Source organism: Stegostoma tigrinum, chromosome 42 (genome assembly GCF_030684315.1).
Source record: "Stegostoma tigrinum isolate sSteTig4 chromosome 42, sSteTig4.hap1, whole genome shotgun sequence".
Classification (NCBI taxonomy): domain Eukaryota; kingdom Metazoa; phylum Chordata; class Chondrichthyes; order Orectolobiformes; family Stegostomatidae; genus Stegostoma; species Stegostoma tigrinum.
The window spans coordinates 8,744,872-8,763,058 of record NC_081395.1 but is presented as its reverse complement, the minus strand read 5'-3'; the positions used below and the strand labels follow the sequence as shown (position 1 = coordinate 8,763,058).

Genomic DNA, 18,187 nt, shown 5'->3' with positions numbered 1-18,187 from the left:
GTGTGGGCTCAGCTTATTGTTTGATAGTATACCTTACAGAGAACATAGAAAAGTACAGTACAGCACAGTACAGCGCCCTTCAGCCCATGATGTTGTGCTGACCTATTATCCTACTAAGATCAAACTACCCTGCATACTCTACATTTTACTAACCTCCATGTGCCTCTCCGAGAGTTGCTTAAAAGTCTCTAAAGTATCTGACTCCACTAGCACAGCTGGCAGCGCATTCCACATGCCCACCACTCTCTGTGTAAAATATTACCAACTTATTTTGTGTCAATTTTGTGTACATCAGGAAACAAAGTAATCAAACTTTAAAAATCCCAAGGCAAGTATAGAACAGTAACCTTTGTCTAATTCTGAAATTATCTGTAGTCTCTATGTTAAATGATGAATTAATGCCAAATTAAATATGAAATAATTGAAGTTCCCTCCACAGAACACTCCAAGGGTAGGCACAGCACAGAATTAGATACAAAGTGAAGCTCCCTCTACACTTTCCCCATCAAACACTCCAGGGCAGTGCAACATGGGGGTTGAATACAAAGAAAGGCTGTCTCTACATCATCCCCATCAAAATACTCCCAGGATAGATACAGCACAGAGTTAGACACAGAGTAAAGCTCCAACTGTACTGTCCCCATCAGACACTCCTAGGGGAGGTCCAATTTTTTTTTCCAGTTCTCACATTATTTGTGCCCCTCTGCAAGAAATTATAAATTTGTTTCAATATAGGGACATCTCCACTAGGAACTGAGCTCAGAATAATAAAGGTCCAATATGATTTCTAAGATCAAATACCAATCATTATTTAGGCTCAAAAGGATAAATAAATGTTATGGTACTGGAGGTTGTCACTCAACCTAGCAATAGTCAAAATGAGGGCAGTAACTTCGTAACTGCAGATTCTGAAGGTTTATTGTGCTGCTGTGTGAATTGACGTTAATTGTATTACAATGATGATTTTGGAGAAATGTGAGATTTGGAAAGAAACAAAGCTAAGCCCTCCTTGTGCGTGTTATTTAGTCTGATTTTTGACAGAAAGTGAACTTCAGCAGTAAACTGTTCCAAGATGCAGGGCTACGTTACCAGCTCAGACTGCTGGATTGGGTAAAATTTAGCATACTAATTGAAACTGTATACATGATAACCTCTGTGTTTTCCAGGACGGCTTAGAAAGCCCAGGTCGCAAGCGGTCCCCAAAGGCACTACATACTGTACATAATGAGCACATCCAAAGCTATTCAGGTGGCCACTGAACCTGCACTTATTGAACTCCTTTTTAGTATTGACTCTGCCAGAAAACCCAAAAGAAAGGTGTTTCCACAGCGATTTGCAGTGTCTTTTAAATGTCAGAAGCAAGAAAAAAAATGAAGGAAAATATTGACAAGTAAACCGAGAAATATAGAAATCAAGATGAAGCAGGAAAAAAAACTACTGCTTGAAGAAAGATCTGGGACATGAAAACCTGGCAACAATGTCACTTCTGGAAGCTTTTTTGGTGACCTCGGCTTTTGAATTACCTTCATTCTCATTCTATATGGAGAAACTGCACATCAAGGTGCCCAAATGAATTAAATAATCCATTTAAAAAAAAAGGCTGGTGCATGCATGACGTGGGCGCACAGCCATACCAATTCTCTACGTAATATGGTTCAAAATGATTCAAAATGACACCAGTGAAGGTGTTGCGATTTTGGGTTTTCTTTTTCTTTGTTCTGGCTGATCTTCTATCTCAATGACAGCTTCCTGCATAAGCCCCTACTCCCTTAGCATTTTTAAGATCTAGAAATCTATCGCTGTCTGCACTGAACATACTCAACGAATGAGCACCCATAGTCCTCTGGGATAGAGAGTTTCAAAGATTAACCTCAGCGAAGGAATTCTTTCTCATTTGAATTGTAAACAGGCTGCCCCTTATTTTGATAATAAAGTGTGGAGCTGGATGAACACAGCAGGCCAAGCAGCATCTCAGGAGCACAAAAGCTGACGTTTCAGGCCTGGACCCTTCATCAGAGAGGGGGATGGGGTGAGGGTTCTGGAATAAACAGTGAGAGAGGGGGAGGCAGACCGAAGACGGAGAGAAAAGAAGATAGGTGGAGAGGAGAGTATAGGTGGGGAGGTAGGGAGGGGATAGGTCAGTCCAGGTAAGACGGCCAGGTCAAGTAGGTGGGATGAGGTTAGTAGGTAGGAAATGGAGGTGCGGCTTGGGGTGGGAGGAAGGGATGGGTGAGAGGAAGAACAGGTTAGGGAGGCAGAGACAGGCTGGACTGGTTTTGGGATGCAGTGGGTGGAGGGGAAGAGCTGTGCTGGTTATGTGGTGCAGTGGGGGGAGGGGACGAACTGGGCTGGTTTTGGGATGCGGTGGGGTAGGGGAGATTTTGAAGCTGGTGAAGTCCACATTGATACCATTGGGCTGCAGGGTTCCCAAGTGGAATATGAGTTGCTGTTCCTGCAACCTTCGGGTGGCATCATTGTGGCACTGCAGGAGGCCCATGATGGACATGTCATCTAAAGAATGGGAGGGGAGTGGAAATGGTTCGCGACTGGGAGGTGCAGTTGTTTATTGCGAACCGAGCGGAGGCGTTCTGCAAAGCAATCTCCAAGCCTCCGCTTGGTTTCCCCAGTGTAGAGGATGCCACACTGGCTACAATGGATACAATATACCACATTGGCAGATGTGCAGGTGAACCTCTGCTTAATATGGAAAGGCATCTTGGGGCCTGGGATAGGGGTGAGGGAGGAGGTGTGGGGGCAAGTGTAGCATTTCCTGTGGTTGCAGGGGAAGGTGCCGGGTGTGGTGGGGTTGGAGGGCAGTGTGGAGCGAACAAGGGAGTCACAGAGAGAGTGGTGTCTCCGGAAAGCAGACAAGGGTGGGGATGGAAAAATGTCTTGGGTGGTGGGGTCGGATTGTAGATGGCGGAAGTGTCGGAGGATGATGCGTTGTATCCGGAGGTTGGTGGGGCGGTGTGTGAGAACGAGGGGGATCCTCTTTGGGCGGTTGTGGCGGGGGCGGGGTGGAACCTGTTCTTCCTCTCACCCATCCCTTCCTCCCACCCCAAGCCGCACCTCCATTTCCTACCTACTAACCTCATCCCACCTCCTTGACCTGGCCATGTTCCCTGGACTGACCCCTCCCCTCCCTACCTGCCCACCTATACTCTCCTCTCCACCTATCTTCTCTTCTCTCCATCTTCAGTCCGCCTCCCCCTCTCTCCCTATTTATTCCAGAACCCTCACCCCATCCCCCTCTCTGATGAAGGGTCTAGGCCCGAAACGTCACCTTTTGTGCTCCTGAGATGCTGCTTGGCCTGCTGTGTTCATCCAGCTTCACACTTTTTTATCTTGGATTCTCCAGCATCTGCAGTTCCCATTATCACTGCCCCTTATTTTGAGACTGCTTCCCCAGGTTCTGGACACCACCAGTCAAAGGAGACATTTTTCCTGCATCTACCTGTTAAGCCCGTAATAATTTTGCATGCTTCATTACCAGATTCATTCATGATCATCTTACTATTGGACCCCTTGGTTTTGAATGCTCCGACGATGGAAACACCAACTTTAAGCTTGCCCTAACAAGCTATATGCTTTGAAGATCTCTCCTGGGTCACCATCTCAGTAATCCTAGAGAAAAGAGCTTCAGCCAGTTCAGTGTTTCACACCAGCAGAGGCAAAATGAAAGGTCTCCAGAAAGAAAAAGCAGCAGGAAGCAGAAAGCACTTACAGTCACAGTCACAGATGAAGCAACACCATCTTTCAACTGTCTGATATCTTCCAAAGGCTGAAAGAATGGAGCAACACCCATTATAACTAAGGAAAAGTGTGTTGTGAAATGAACAAAGTCTTGTCAGTTAAAGGTTGTGATTACATGTGCAACAACAATTGAACATTCAACCAAGAAAGGTCAGAGAGATTTTAGCTACACAAACACGACCAGCAATAACGTCAAGGTTCAACTCTGTACCTCAATGTTTTAATACTGGATTTTCATGTTGTGATTTGGACAATGGCACGCCATAGGAGCATTAGCAGACAGAACTTGTTGCAGAGTGATATAGAAGGCACATTTGCAGAGGTGACCACAAGTTTGGTCATGTAGATGTGGCATAAATGAGGAAAGAAAGGCGGAGAAGTTAAGGAGGGAACTGCAGAGCTTAAGGTCCTGGCTGCTGAAGTTACAGTAGTCAATGGAGAATGGTTTAAAACTGGGGATGAGCACAAGGCCAGAACAGGAGGCGTGCTGGGATCTCTGGTTTACAAAGTTGGAGTAGGTCACAAAGACACGGATGGGAGAAGCCACAAGGGAGCTGCACCTGAAGCTTTCACGTGGTCCCTGTTGCATACTGCTGAGCACATCGGTCCTAATGATGCAAACTGTACACTCTCAATGCCCCAGTGCTGCCCTGCATGGACAAGAAGTCCCAACAAGTGTTTTAACAGAGGAGAATTTTATAACTCACCTGTGGTGATTCCATGTCTGAGTGCACTCCATTTTGCGCGATGGTTTCCAAGTGATTCATTATCTCACCAAGCCTGAAAGTTAAACAAAAACCCAAAACAATGACAGTAAAAGGTGAAAGACATTTCTGGTGAGAGTGTACCAGTTCCACATCATCTTTTACTGATGCTGTTAAAAACTCTTTCACGTGCTGGCATCTTTACAATAAAAAAACTAGCTGTTGGAACACTTTGTAGGCACATAGTGTGCTCTTATACTTTAAGGGTGTCTGTGATCTGTCTGCTAATTTTAAGCATCAACACTGGTAATTACACATGGGGACCTCTCGGCTATAAAGATTGAACATATTTCCTTCCCATCAGCTTGGATTCAAATTCAGTCTCTGCGTTTGAAAGTGTGACAGCAACACCTGCGAGGTTAAGATGTTATAAAACCTCTTTAAAATTAGGAAGTTATAAAGCATAAAGGGGTGGTCATTGCAGACTATGCTTCTAAACGTGCTGGGAGCAGCTGAGACACTGAGAATCATATAGGCCTGGGATTAAGCAGCCTGCCTGGTCCCTCAGTAATGTTGATACATTGCATCAGGGAAGTGGGCCATGAGGTAGTGCACAAATCTTATTAAAATGTTCTTTAACCGAGTTACCAGACTACCAGATCACACCAAACATGCAAAATACCTATTTTAGTTTTTAGGGCTGTTCCAGGAAAGGCTGAAGAGGAAGTCTTTGCAAAACACATGAACCTGTCTGTAGGTACCCTTGTCAGTAAAGCATGGTGGGGACTTGAAGCAGAACAACCTAGATGTTGGTTGTATCAGTGATAATGGGAACTGCAGATGCTGGAGAATCCAAGATAATAAAATGTGAGGCTGGATGAACACAGCAGGCCCAGCAGCATCTCAGGAGCACAAAAGCTGACGTTTCAGGCCTAGACCCTTCATCATCTCTGATGAAGGGTCTAGGCCCAAAACATCAGCTTTTGTGCTCCTGAGATGCTGCTGGGCCTGCTGTGTTCATCCAGCCTCACATTTTATTATCTTAGATGTTGGTTGTAGATGGCTAGCTTTTAGTCGACCAGCAGAGGGCATTGATGCTCTTTCACTACTGCTGCCGGCATGTTTTCCTCCACACTGACATCAGAAACAGTCCAGCCTTGAATGATAAAATCACAAATGCTTGCTAACTTTGTGTACGTATGTGTGATCATTATCCTGCATCCTTTTGCTTCAAAGTTGCATTCACAACTTCAAAGGAACTATGCAGGAGCAAGCCTTTAATGAGTTTGGTTATTTGGCTGACAGTACAAGTAGTAATTTGGAAGCCATGGCATATAAACTGGTGATAGCAAGGACTGCATGGAGTCAGAGTCAATGCAGTGTGGTGCTGGAGGAACATAGTAGGCCAGGCAGTATCAGAGGAGCAGGGAAGTCGACATTTCAGGTTTACACTCTCCATCAGGACTGGGGAGGGGTTGGGGTGATGGGGCTGGGGCAAGGTAGGTGGTATGATGCTAGGTGGATGCTAGGGATAACAGAGATTGGTCAATGGAAAGGGTGGGGGCAGATAGGTGAAAAAGAAGATGGACAGGGTGTGTTAGGTCAAGGAGGCGGGGATGAGAGGGAGGGTTGGATGAGGCTGGGGGTGGGGAGATTTTGAAACTGTTGAATAGTATGTTGAGGTCATCAGGCTCCCTTCCACATTCCATCCCCCACAATCGTCCTGAAGGGTGTAAACCCGAAATGTTGACTTCCCTGCTCCTTTGATGCTGCCTGACCTGGTGTGTTCTTCCTTTTAAGTAGGACCTCACTTGGTCGAAATTTGATGGGACTTTATCCCTCTGCTAAAGACCTGACTGGTGGGTACTGTTACCGTGCTGATTCATTCTGCTGCGCCCGACTCAGAGCCTCCGCATCATCTTCTGTTGTCACGGAGACATGCGGTATGGGGGGCGAGGGTGGCGGAGGTGGCTTTCGCTTTCTCTCCTCCTCCTCCTCCTGCTGTTTACGGCGGATTTCTTGTTGCTCCAGCTGCAACAAAAGATAGAATATTAAAGCACTGTTCTCAGTGAAACATAGGCATCCTGTAGCAGAGGTGTATGTTATGCTTTATTTGTCATGCACACTTGACAGTTTGAAAAACCTCCCAGAGGAGGGACAAACTAATGGTGTTAAGATTTGCTCTTTCCGCTTTGGTACTCGGCTTCCAAACCTTACCATGCTCCAACATGCAGTTTTTGACCAAGGCATTTGCGGAGCAGTTTGGGGTTTGCAGTTAAGGTGCACAACTCCAAATCCCTGGGAAGAACAGAAGGAAAATTCTACACCACATTAAACAGGTCCCATCATTCAATAAGGTTCTGCCTCAACTGTGCCTCTCCCAAAGTTCCCATGCAGTGTGGTGATTCTGGGTTTGCCAGTGTGACTTTTTGCTTACACAGCTTCTGTAATGCTGAACAGTGCAAAATGAGTGAATGCCCACAGATCCCTGGATGTACCAGGACCGGTAGACAAAGTGGTTACAAAGTCATATGGAATCCTTGCCTTTATTAGTCGAGGTGCAATGCAAGAGGATACAGATTATGCTGCAAGTGTATAAATCATGAGTCAGGCCCCACAACTCATGTACTATGTGCAGTTCTGGTTACCCCATTACAGAAAGGATGTAATTGCACCAGACAGGACATAGAGGAGATTTTGGAAGATGTTGTCAGGACTGGAAAAATGCCATTATGAGGCAAGATTGGAAAGGCTGAGGTCATTTTTCTCAGAACAGACTGAGGGGATTGAGATGTACAAAATTGTGAGGTGCCTGAATAAAGTGGATAGAATGGGCCTATTTATCTTTGCATAGAGGTCCGTGATCAGGGGTCACAGATTTAAAGTGACTGATAGAAAAGTTAGAAGGGAAAGGAAGAACTTGTTTTTCACCCAGAGGGTGGCAGGGATCTGGAATTCACTGCTCATATAAATATTGCCTTGTGCTGTTATCTGCAAGGGTATGGTCCAAATGGTGCAAAGTGGGATTAGGCTGGGTGGCTTGTTTCTTGGGTAGTGCAACCGTTATGGGCCAAGTGGTCTTTGTGTGTGCTGTACACTTTGTATGAACCTATGAAAAGGGAGCAACTTCTTCACAAAAATACGTTTGACCGACTATTGTCCATTGATTAACAAACATGAATAATAATAGTTATACTCATGTCATTTGACGGCAGAACCAAAGATAGAAAAAGCGAAATTTCCTTTACGATGCTGAGCAACATGGAGACTACGTCCCTTTGCACCAAGTGAGTGATCTCTGACAAGGCAAGATGACAGTTTTTACATTCATTCACAGGACGAGAGCATCGCTAGCTATGCCAGCATTTATTGCCCATCCCTGATTGCTCAGAGGGCAGTTGAGAGTCAACCACATTGCTCTGGGTCTGGAGTCACATGTAGGCTGGACCAGGTGAAGAAGGCAATCTCCTGCCCTAAAGGATAGTGGTGAACCAGATGGGTGTTTCCTGACAGTTGGCAATGTTCTACAGTCATCATTAGGCTCTTAATCCCAGATTTTATTTTTATTGAATTCGAATTCTACTATCTGCTTGGCAGGATTCGAATTTGGGTCCCCAGAACATTACTGGATCCTTAGGTTTCCTCTCCAGCGATAATATTACTAGGCCATCACCTCTGACAAGGCAAGAACTATCCACAAATGGCTGGAAACGTACAGTCCAAAAAGGGAAGAAATCAGCCAAGGTTCCCAACTCTGACTGACATCTAATAACCATCTGCTTTGAAGTGCACACATATAGATTTTAAACATGGATAGGATCATGCCTCTGCGTGATGGCGTACACAGTTAAATAGTCTGCTGTCACTAATTATGCAGCGTGATAGGGTTAATGTAGCAGAAAATATTTCTGTTTCTAGGGGAGAAGCTTCTAGGAAGCATAGATCCAAGATAGTCACTCATCAATCCAAAAAAGGAAAAAATTATTTACCCAGGATATGGACAGAATGTGGAACTTGCTATACCATAACTATCAGAGGGGAAGAACAGAAAGGAATGAGCAGGAGGATGTGCTCCTAAGTGGAAGTAAAGGTGAGGTAGACACTGGCGAGAAAACGAGAAGGAAAATAGTTCGGCACTCACTGTTGTCAGTTTCTCCAGGGCTAGGAAACGCTCTTCCCATGCAGCAGCCGACTTTTCAAACTCTTCATGGCGTTTAATCAGGTTCTCGGCATCATCAACATTACTTCCTATGTCGGCTGCTCTGACGTACGGCTCCTGGGTGGCCAGCCAGGCTTCAGCAACTGTTGCATCCCTACCAAACTGCAGCACTTCCATTACTGGGGATTGCGGAAGGAGGAGGCGTTAAACAGAGAAGGAGAGAGAGAAATGACAGTTTTACCAGCTCAAACTCAATGAGTATTATCGTCAACAGGTTGAAGAAAATTTAATAAGATTTGCTTCAATTGGCCAATGAATGATTTAATCGATTTGATTTAATATAATCTAATTTTATTTATTGATTTACCCAATTATACTTCTTTAAAATTCATTCATTGCCTATCAGAGGGCAGTTGTAAACGCCAACCACATTGCTGTGGGTCTGGAGTCACATATAGACCAGATAAGGGAAGGGTGGCTGTTTCCTTCTCTGAAGGGCATCTGTGAACCACATGGGTCTTCCCCAATAGTCAACATTGGTTTTGGGGTCATCTTTAGCTCCTAATTCCAGATTTTACTTTTACTGAATTCAAATTCTGCCATTTATCATGGCAGGATTCGAACCGTAATAATAATCCAGTGATAGGCGATTGCCTTCCCTATTTGGAGATATACCTGGGTCAAGTACTGCATTTACTTAAAGTGCAAAGTGACATCACGCCTGAAGGTGATCAGCAAATGAACCGAAGGCAACAAATAAGAAAACATTTTTAAAAAAGACATGGCAATTTTTGATGATTTGGAGTGTGCTGAAAATTGTGTTTTTAGTAGATTCAATGGTAGCTTTAAAAGGAGAACTGGACAAATACATGAGGGGAATAAACATTTCAAGGCTATGGGAAAGATAAAGCAAACAACTCATTCCAAAATTCAGCCAGAACTGGTACAGATATAATGGGCCAAATAGCTTCCATCTGCGTTGTGTCAAATGATTTTAAAACTGAAAATGCAAGCCAGCTTCTACATCAAAGCAACGACATAGCGGCCCTGGGTCAAAGGGTTAGATGAAGTCGGATAAAGAAAGCTAGAATGACGCACAAATACTAGCACAGACCAGTAGTCTGAATTTTGTGTTTCTTGCTGTACATTCTATGGAAATCTATGAAATTGAAAAAACTGTGAACAGTTTTATGCCGTCAGCTGGAATTAAGCTGAGGCTATACCAACTTATTTCTCTCAGGAGTCTTATAGCCAGCAGACTTCCACCTATCATTCTGGATTAGTCATGCTGATGTCCTCATCACTCCTCAAAGATAACAGGACAGTAATTTCATGCACAGTTACTGAGTTTACAGCAAGATGAGAGGCAGTTTTGCACTGCAGAATTATTGTTCTTCATAAACACAACAGTGTACAGACAATGTGCCAAGATATGTGTTTGTCAATATGTAGCAGACATTTCCCACTGACTACTTCAAGTACATAGTTCAGTATTCTCACCCAGCTGCAACCAGTCTTCCTTTTCCTTCCATTTATTATTGATTTCTCTTCTCCTTTCCTGGAGCTGGGTCAGTTTCTCTGCAATCTAACAGAACAGGAAAAAGAACCCTGAACAACATTGTCTTGAACACAAAATGGTCATTTGCATTAAATCGATTTGTCTCTCTGATAACTTTGACCTTTATTCTTTCACACTGCAGTAGAAAAGAGATTGTTTCTTGCTCGAGGGAAGCAAGGATTATTTGTATTCATGATGTGTGTATTAATTAGGGCGTATTTAACAGTAAGCAGTCTATTATCACTCGTACTCGTACAACGTTCAGGATTCGAATAACTCTGTTATACTATATAACTGTCCTCTTTTGTTTCCATTACAACTACATCAGTGGAATAATGATGAAAACAAAATCAATGAAATAAACATCCTAACAGAGCTCACAACCTTGGAAAACATACCTCTTCTGAAGCATAGTGGTTCTTGGCCAGGAGGGCATTGCCCATTTCAATGCTTGCAGTAAAACTGTCATCCCGGGCATCGATTTCGGACTTGATCCCCTGATGGTTCTTGATGGTTAGATCTGCTGAAGAGACATCCCTACAAGGGAACAATTGGCAGAACTGGCATTGAGCTATTATTTTAACCACCGAGGTTGCTACCCCTAAAATAGAGGTGGAAATTCCCAGTGGTGTTGCCAGCAGAAGGAGAGGTACTTACTGGTTTTTGTCCATCCTCAAATCATGGTAACTTACATCAATGCTATGATGTCCACCCCAACTTAAATCCTTTCTGGCTGCACCTTATCCCTATAGCAGCCTGTCGATTGTCTCTCCCTCTCAAGGGCTCAATAGAGCCTCCATCTGGTTTTCATTGCATCATAGAATCACTACAGTGTGGAACGAATGCAATCAGCCCATCAGGTCTCCATTAGCTCTCCGAAGAGCATCCCACCTCGACCCAACTCTCTACCCTATTTCTGTAACCCTGCTATCCATGGCTAATCCACCTAACCAACACAATCCCGGACACTATGGGCAATTTAACATGGCCAATCCACCTAACCAGTACATCTTGTGGGAGGAAACCGGAGCACTCAGAGGAAACCCATGAAGACATAGGGAGAATGTGTAAATCCACACACTCAGTCGCCCGAGGGTGGAACTGAACCCAGGTCCCTGGCACTGCGAGGCAGCAGTACTAATCACTGAGTTACTGTGCTGCCCGGTCTTCTTCTCTTTTAGTGATTCATTTCCTCACTGGGTAGCAAATGGAGTTACCTACATAGCTTTTCTAGCCCTACTGCATTGCCATCAACTAATGGCCAACTGTAGCGCCTTCCTGGTTCATGTAATGCAACAAATAGTCCTTGGTGAGTGAAAAAATGTCTTTTGACATCACACCTCACTGTTGTTTGAATACGCCAAGGCATCTTTAGCTTCTGCCAATCTGGCAGGACAGGACTTTCATTTTAATGATCAGAGAAGGGAGGCAGCAGTTTATGAATAACACACTAAGTGTGTCTGCTGACACCATAAAGGTCCTTTACTGATCTGGGCCTCAAAGTACAACATCCTTAAAAAAAAATTACACTGCAACCACTTGTGTTAAACTAAGGTGACCAAATGCAAGTATGAAATTAAACTTAATGAGGAACTCACTACTACATGAAGAGGCTGAGGTGAATAGCACAGATGCCTTTAAGGGGAAGCTAGATAACCACACAAGGAAGAAATGAATAGGTAGATATGTTGATCAGATGGGTTACTGTGAGGGTACCATGAAGCATGGGAAATGGCACATAGGCTGAAAGGTGTGTTTCTATCTAATTTCACTGAATAAATCCTCTCTCACGTGTGGGGAGCTCACAGCCTGCCTTTCCAAGAGAAACGCAAGTTGCCCACCATTCTTTGCATACAGCAGTTGGTAAGACTACCTTGGCTTCTCTTGGGTATCCATTTGCCTGTTGACGTCGTCCATCCACAGCATCAGGGCTCGTACAAGGTTGAAGAAGCGGAATTTTTCAACTGTGTCTGACAGAAGTTGTTTGCGCCCTTTGCTGGCATTAAGGAGGGCATTCCAGGCCTCCACAACAGTATCTTCGTGTCGCTGGATGTCCTCGGCCTTCTCACCAGCGTAGGCTGACCGCAGCCGGGCAGCATCATCCTGGACCTGTTTCACCTGTGTTATACAAAGAAACTAGTTAGAAAGGGACAAAGAACTACAGCAACAACTTGGTTAATAGCAACAATGGGGTAAGACAGAAGTATCATGGAAATGTAAAAACCAAAAGAACTGTGGATGCTGTAGGTCAGAAACAAAAACACAAATTGCCTTAAAAGCCCAACAGGTCTGGCAGCACCTGTGGACAGAGCTGTTTAAGGTCGAGTGACACTTACTCAGAACTATCATGGTCTAGTAATCCAGAGTCCCAGACTATAGCTTTGGGGACTTTGGTTGAAATCCCACCACAGCAGCTGGAGAAATATAAACTCAATTAATAATTAATAAAACGATAAAGCTAATCACCACTACACCTAGCATCAATTACCATGAACAGTCATCTGCTTCACTGATGTCCTGTAGGGAATGAAGTTTGCCACTCTTACACATTATGGCCTCTATGTGACTTTAGATCCACAGCAATGTGGCTGACTCTTAAATGTGCTCTGAAATGGTATAGTGGGCTACTCAGTTCAAGGCAATTAGGTATGGGCAATTCAAATCCTGTGCTTGCAAGTGAATTTGGAGGGCGGAGGTGGTGTGATCTTGTAGAGGTTTATAAAATCACGAGGAATACAGATAAGGTGAATGGCAGGTGTTTTTTTCCCTAAGATGGGAGATTTCAAACACTACAGGGCATATTTAAAAGGTAATAGGAGAAAGATTTTAAAAAGACGTGAGGGATAATTTTATTTTTCTTTACACAGAGTGTGGTTTGTGCGTCCAATGAATTTCCTGAGGAAGTGGTGGATGCGGATACAGTTACAACATTTAAAAGACATTTGGATAGATACATGAATAAGAAATCTTTGGAAGGATATGGGACAAACACAGACAGGTGGGACTAGTTTAGGTTGGGTTATGGTTAGCATGCATTGGTTGGACCAAAGCCTCTGTTTCCGTGCTGTATTAGTGGATAAAAAACAATCTGCAATGGAAGAATAAAGGTTACAATGGTAGTTGCTTAAAACAGCAACCTCCTTCAAGACATCTTCAAAATCAAACTTACATAATCTCTTTCTTCCACACTCTTTTAAATTTTGTGGAAATTAAACTTTATAAAAGTAGGAATCTGTCAGAAAAATGGAGTGCACTCGGAGGAAAGAATGTTTTTACACTCCAAAAAGAAAACATAAAGAAGAAAAAGAATGAGAATAAAATAGGCAAGAGAGGAATGAGGGAGAGAGGCAAGAAAGACAGAGAAACAGCAAGCATGTTCTGCGCTTACCTGTGTGCTTAATGCCTGTATGTCATGTTCATATGTAGTGTGCATCCGATGCATTCTCTCTACTGTCTTTAGGTCACGACCAACTTCCTCAGGCAGCTGCTTTTCTTTCTCTTGAATGCGGTCAAGCGTCTCCCGAGCGTCATGGTAGAAGCTGTGCAGCTCATATGAAGCAGCCAACATTTGTGTTCGAGTGTCAATGAGCTCCAGCAGGTCAGCCCAGGCGTCGTTCAATCCGTCCTTCCACTCAGCAATGGTGGCATTCTCAGAGTGACCCAAGTCAATTTGCTCATCAGCCATGCGGTTCACAGAATCCACACGCTCCTGTCCAATATTACTGGTATCCCGTGCGAACTCACGAAATTTATCCCGCAACATCTGTACGAAGAATGGCAGGACCAGATGAGAACTTAAGAAACAGGAGCATGAGGAAGCCAATGGGCAAGATCATGGCTGTTGCTAGGTTGCTAAAAAAAAAATCCTATTCCTCTAGCCTACCACTAGTTTCCCCTACTTTTTCTTGTCTTAATTTTTGATAGGGTACCTTCCTTGACTGCTTTTGTCAGTCAGGGTGGCTGATCCTTTGCACTGAGGCCCTACGGTTCTGACTTTCTATTTAATCTATTTTCCCACCAGCTTTAGACAACTTTTTTTTTGCTACCTCTACAATTGCTCTTGTTTAGGTCAGGGACACTGGTTTGAGACCAGAGCTGCTCTGCCTCAAACTGAATTTTGAATTCTACCACGTTGTGATCGCTAGCCCCTAAAGGATCCTTAATTACAAGATTTACAATTAATCCTATTTCATTCCATATTATCAGATCTAAAATAGTCTATTCCTGAGTAGGTTCTAAAATGTACTACTCTAACAAACCATCCTCGCACTTTGTAAATTCATCTTTTATGCCCATCTAATTGTCCATTCAACAAGATTAAAATTATTCATGCTAATTACTATATCTCCCTGCCACAGGGGCTCACAGATGACTCCCACATATGAATTACTTCCCTTGCTACTCCTTATTTCCATCCAAACTGATTGTACATCATGATCTATTGCACCTATATCACTTCTCACCACCATACTGATTTTCTTTCATTCCCATATGTGATGTGGGCATCAGTAGCTGGCCAGCATTTATTGCCCATCCCTAGTTACCATTGATAAGATGGTGGTGAGCTGCCTTCTTGAACTATTGCAGTTCAAATGCTGCAGATAGACCAACAACGCTGTTAGGGAGGGAATTCCAGGATTTTGACCCGGCAACACTGAAGGAATAGTCAATATATTTCCAAGTCAGGATGGTGACTGGCCAAACAGGAACTTGCAACAGGTGGTGTTCCCTTGGATTTGATGCTCTTGTCCTTCAAGATAGAAATGGCTGTGCATTTTGAATTAGCTATCTAAGACCTTTGGTAAATTTCTGCAGCTCATCTTGTAGATAATATAAACTGCTGCTACTGAGCATCAGTGGTGGAGAGAGTGGATGCTTGTAGATGTGGTGGCAATCAAGCAGGTGCCTTTGATCTGGATGGTGTTGAGCTTCTTGAGTGTTGTTGGAGCTGCACCCAACCAGGCAAATGGTGAGTATTCCATCACATTCCTGGCTTGTGCCTCGCAGATGGTGGACAAACTTTGAGGATCAGGTGTGTTACTCGCCACAGTATTCCTAGCTTCTGACCTGCTCTTGTAGCCACTGTATTTACATGGCCAGTCAAGTTGAGTTTCTAGTTAACTGTGTCCCATTTCTTCCTTTATTTACAATGTTACCCCATGTTTTGTTCCTTTTAGCCTATTCTTCTGCAACTTTGAATAGTCTTGAATATTGAGTTTCCACTCTTGCTCACCCTGTAACCACATCTCTGTAATAGCTGTCAAGCGACAGAAAATTATTTCTAATTGTGTTGTCACCGCATTTAACTTGCTACAAATGTTGTGTCCTTTCAAATTAAGAGATTTAAATGTTGACATTTTATTATCATTATTTACTTAGATTATAATACCTGCTGCACTCTTCTGCATGTTTTCTATCCCTTACTGTCACACTTTGATTACTGTTCGCGTCTTCACTATCCTGAACCTAATTTCTTTTTGATTTATTAAATTTTCCTTCAATTAAATCCTCTACCCAATGAATTAGTTAAAAGCCCAATTTATTATTATCTCTTAGTCAACATCCTATGTATAGATATACCACCTGCCAACACCAGGAAACACAGCTCCTCACTTATGATCAAGATTTCTCTGCTATGTTAGCTGAAGTGTTCACCTACTTATATACATATGAATGCCGCACAGAAACCCAAGCAAAGGATTCCACTTCACTCACTAAGTATACACAGGCCAGCAGATCTGAGGTCTTCCTCAGCTAGGAAACTAGTGAGAGGATCATAAGTAGTCTCAGTACTTCTGCCATTAGAATGAGGGATAAAAATCAGTCAAACTTCTGACTTGTCCATAATCCAGTGGGCATTTGTTGCATGATAAATGTCAGATGATGACAATTGGGCTTAACAGAGATGCCTTCTTTGGTTGCATATTACATAAGAATGTAAGTACATAAGAAATAGGAGCAGGAGCAGGCCATCTAGCCCAACAAGCCTGCTGCGCCATTCAAAAGATCATGGCAAATCTTTTGTGGCTTCAGCTCCATTTACCCATCAGCTCACCATAACCCATAGTTTCTTTACTGTTCAAAAATCCATCTTTGCCTTAAAAACATTCAGTGGCGAATTCAATTGCTTCACTGGGCAGGGAATTCCACAGATTCACAGCCCTTTGGGTGAAGAAGTTCCTCCTCAACTCAGTCCTAAGTCTCTTCTCCCTTATTGTGAGGCTATGCAGCCTAGGTCTAGTTTCACCCGCCAGTGGAAACAACCTCCCTGCTTCTATCCTACCTACTCACTTCATAATTTTATATGTTTTTATAAGATTCCTCTTCATTCTTTTAGATTATACCAGGTGGATTATTGATATCTGTGCTAGGTACCTCAAAGAACGGGCCTGTTTTGAAATTTAGCTGCAAAGTATCGAGGAGAACTTGCGGAAGGATCAGTCTGTACTCCTGTGATTCTGCAGCTTTGTAAAGTAAATGAACAAAAGGAAATTTTGTAAACATTAGTTATCCCAGGTCGATCCTGATCACTGTTTTAAGGTAAGCCACAATAGTAAGTTAAGGGGTCACAGGAAAGCTGTCCTTCCATAACAAATGAGCAAGAGGTGAAAATAAAAGGCACCCATTACTCACAGTGACATGTTCATAGTCCTGACCCAGTTCATGGGAACCAGCCACAATCTCCCGTTCTGCAATCCATTGTTCGAGGTCATCCACTTCCCGTTTGAGTTGGCAGAGCCGTAAGCCCTCTTGTAGCTTTTCCCGTCTCTCCTCAGCTAGGTCTTTCAATCCAGCATACAATTTATCCACCTGTGACTGTCTTAGAGTAATCCGGTCACTGTACAGTCCACAAAAAAAATAAGAGGTAAAGAACCAAAGCTGTACCTCAGGAATTTCAAGGACAGAGGAGAAAGAATAATGGCTGAGCCCCAATTTATCAGAGGTTTAGGATTCCCCAGGGCTTCACCAGGACCACGGCCAGATAAGACAAAAGCCCAGCATTAATGTTTGAATTAGGCCAGTTTAGTTGCACTCGAGAGTCTGCCATCTCAGAGTCATAGTGTCATACAGCACGGAAACAGACCCAGTCTGTGCCAAACATAATCCCAAATTAAACTAGTGCTCCCGTCTGCGATTGGTCCATGTCCCGCCAAACATTTCTTATTCATGTACTAAGTGCCTTTTAAACACTGGAACTGTACCCGCTACCATTACTTCCTCTGAAAGTTTAATCCACACATGAACCACCCTCTGTGTAAAAAAACTGTCCCTCGTGTCTTTTTTAAATCTTTCTTCTCTCAAATTTAAAATATGCCCCCTTGTCTTGAAATCCCCCACCATCGGGAAAAGACATCCTGCCATTCATCTTATCGACATCCCTCATAATTTTATAAACGTCTATGCAGTCACTTTTCAACCTCCTATGCTCCAGTGAAAAAAAAATCCCAGCCTATCCAGCCTCTCCTTGTAACTCAAACCATCCATTCCTGGCAATGACCTGGTAAATCTCTTCTGACCCCTCTTCAGTTTAATAACATCCATTCTATAACAGGGAGACCAGAACCAGACACAGTAGGCCAGAAGAGGCCCCACCAACCTTATCATAACATTTCAATAACTTAATTCAATAACATAACCTAAATCACTGAGCAATGAAGGCATACTAAATGCCTTCTTAACCACCCTATCTATACATGATGCAAACTTCAAAGAATTATATATCTGAGCTCCTAGGTCTTTCTGTTCTACAACACTGCCCAAGGCCCTATTTTTAACTGAATAAACCTTGCCTTTGTTTGTTTTACCAAAATGCAAGTCTCGCATTCATTCAAATTCAACTCAATTTGCTAATCTTCAGCCCACTGATCATTCGACCCACTGCAATTGACCTGTAGATCAATGGGTACATAAGCATCTGGGACTCTATCCTGAAGGCAACACAAAGGATTCCGTCCCAATCACCCTCCTCTACCAGAGAAGAAAATAGATACAGGATAATATTCAACAGTATGC

The 18,187-nt window shown here is 43.3% G+C and overlaps 1 protein-coding gene across 4 annotated transcripts in view; it reads right to left on the bottom strand.

Annotated features, from left to right (window-relative positions):
* The window catches only part of LOC125449431 (spectrin beta chain, non-erythrocytic 1-like), a 289,686-nt gene that overhangs the window by 8,386 nt on the left and 263,113 nt on the right, over positions 1–18,187 (bottom strand). For 3 of the 4 annotated variants that reach the window (XM_059641440.1, XM_059641441.1, XM_048525213.2), the window contains exons 25-33: positions 16,808–17,012; positions 13,563–13,937; positions 12,048–12,292; positions 10,573–10,711; positions 10,117–10,201; positions 8,599–8,795; positions 6,331–6,488; positions 4,461–4,533; positions 3,725–3,781 (exon numbers count right to left, since the gene is read on the bottom strand). In XM_059641440.1, the coding sequence (XP_059497423.1) occupies positions 3,725–3,781; positions 4,461–4,533; positions 6,331–6,488; positions 8,599–8,795; positions 10,117–10,201; positions 10,573–10,711; positions 12,048–12,292; positions 13,563–13,937; positions 16,808–17,012 (1,534 nt within the window). The remainder of the gene's footprint in view (positions 1–3,724; positions 3,782–4,460; positions 4,534–6,330; positions 6,489–8,598; positions 8,796–10,116; positions 10,202–10,572; positions 10,712–12,047; positions 12,293–13,562; positions 13,938–16,807; positions 17,013–18,187) is intronic. The other variant, XM_048525212.2, reaches the window with a different exon arrangement.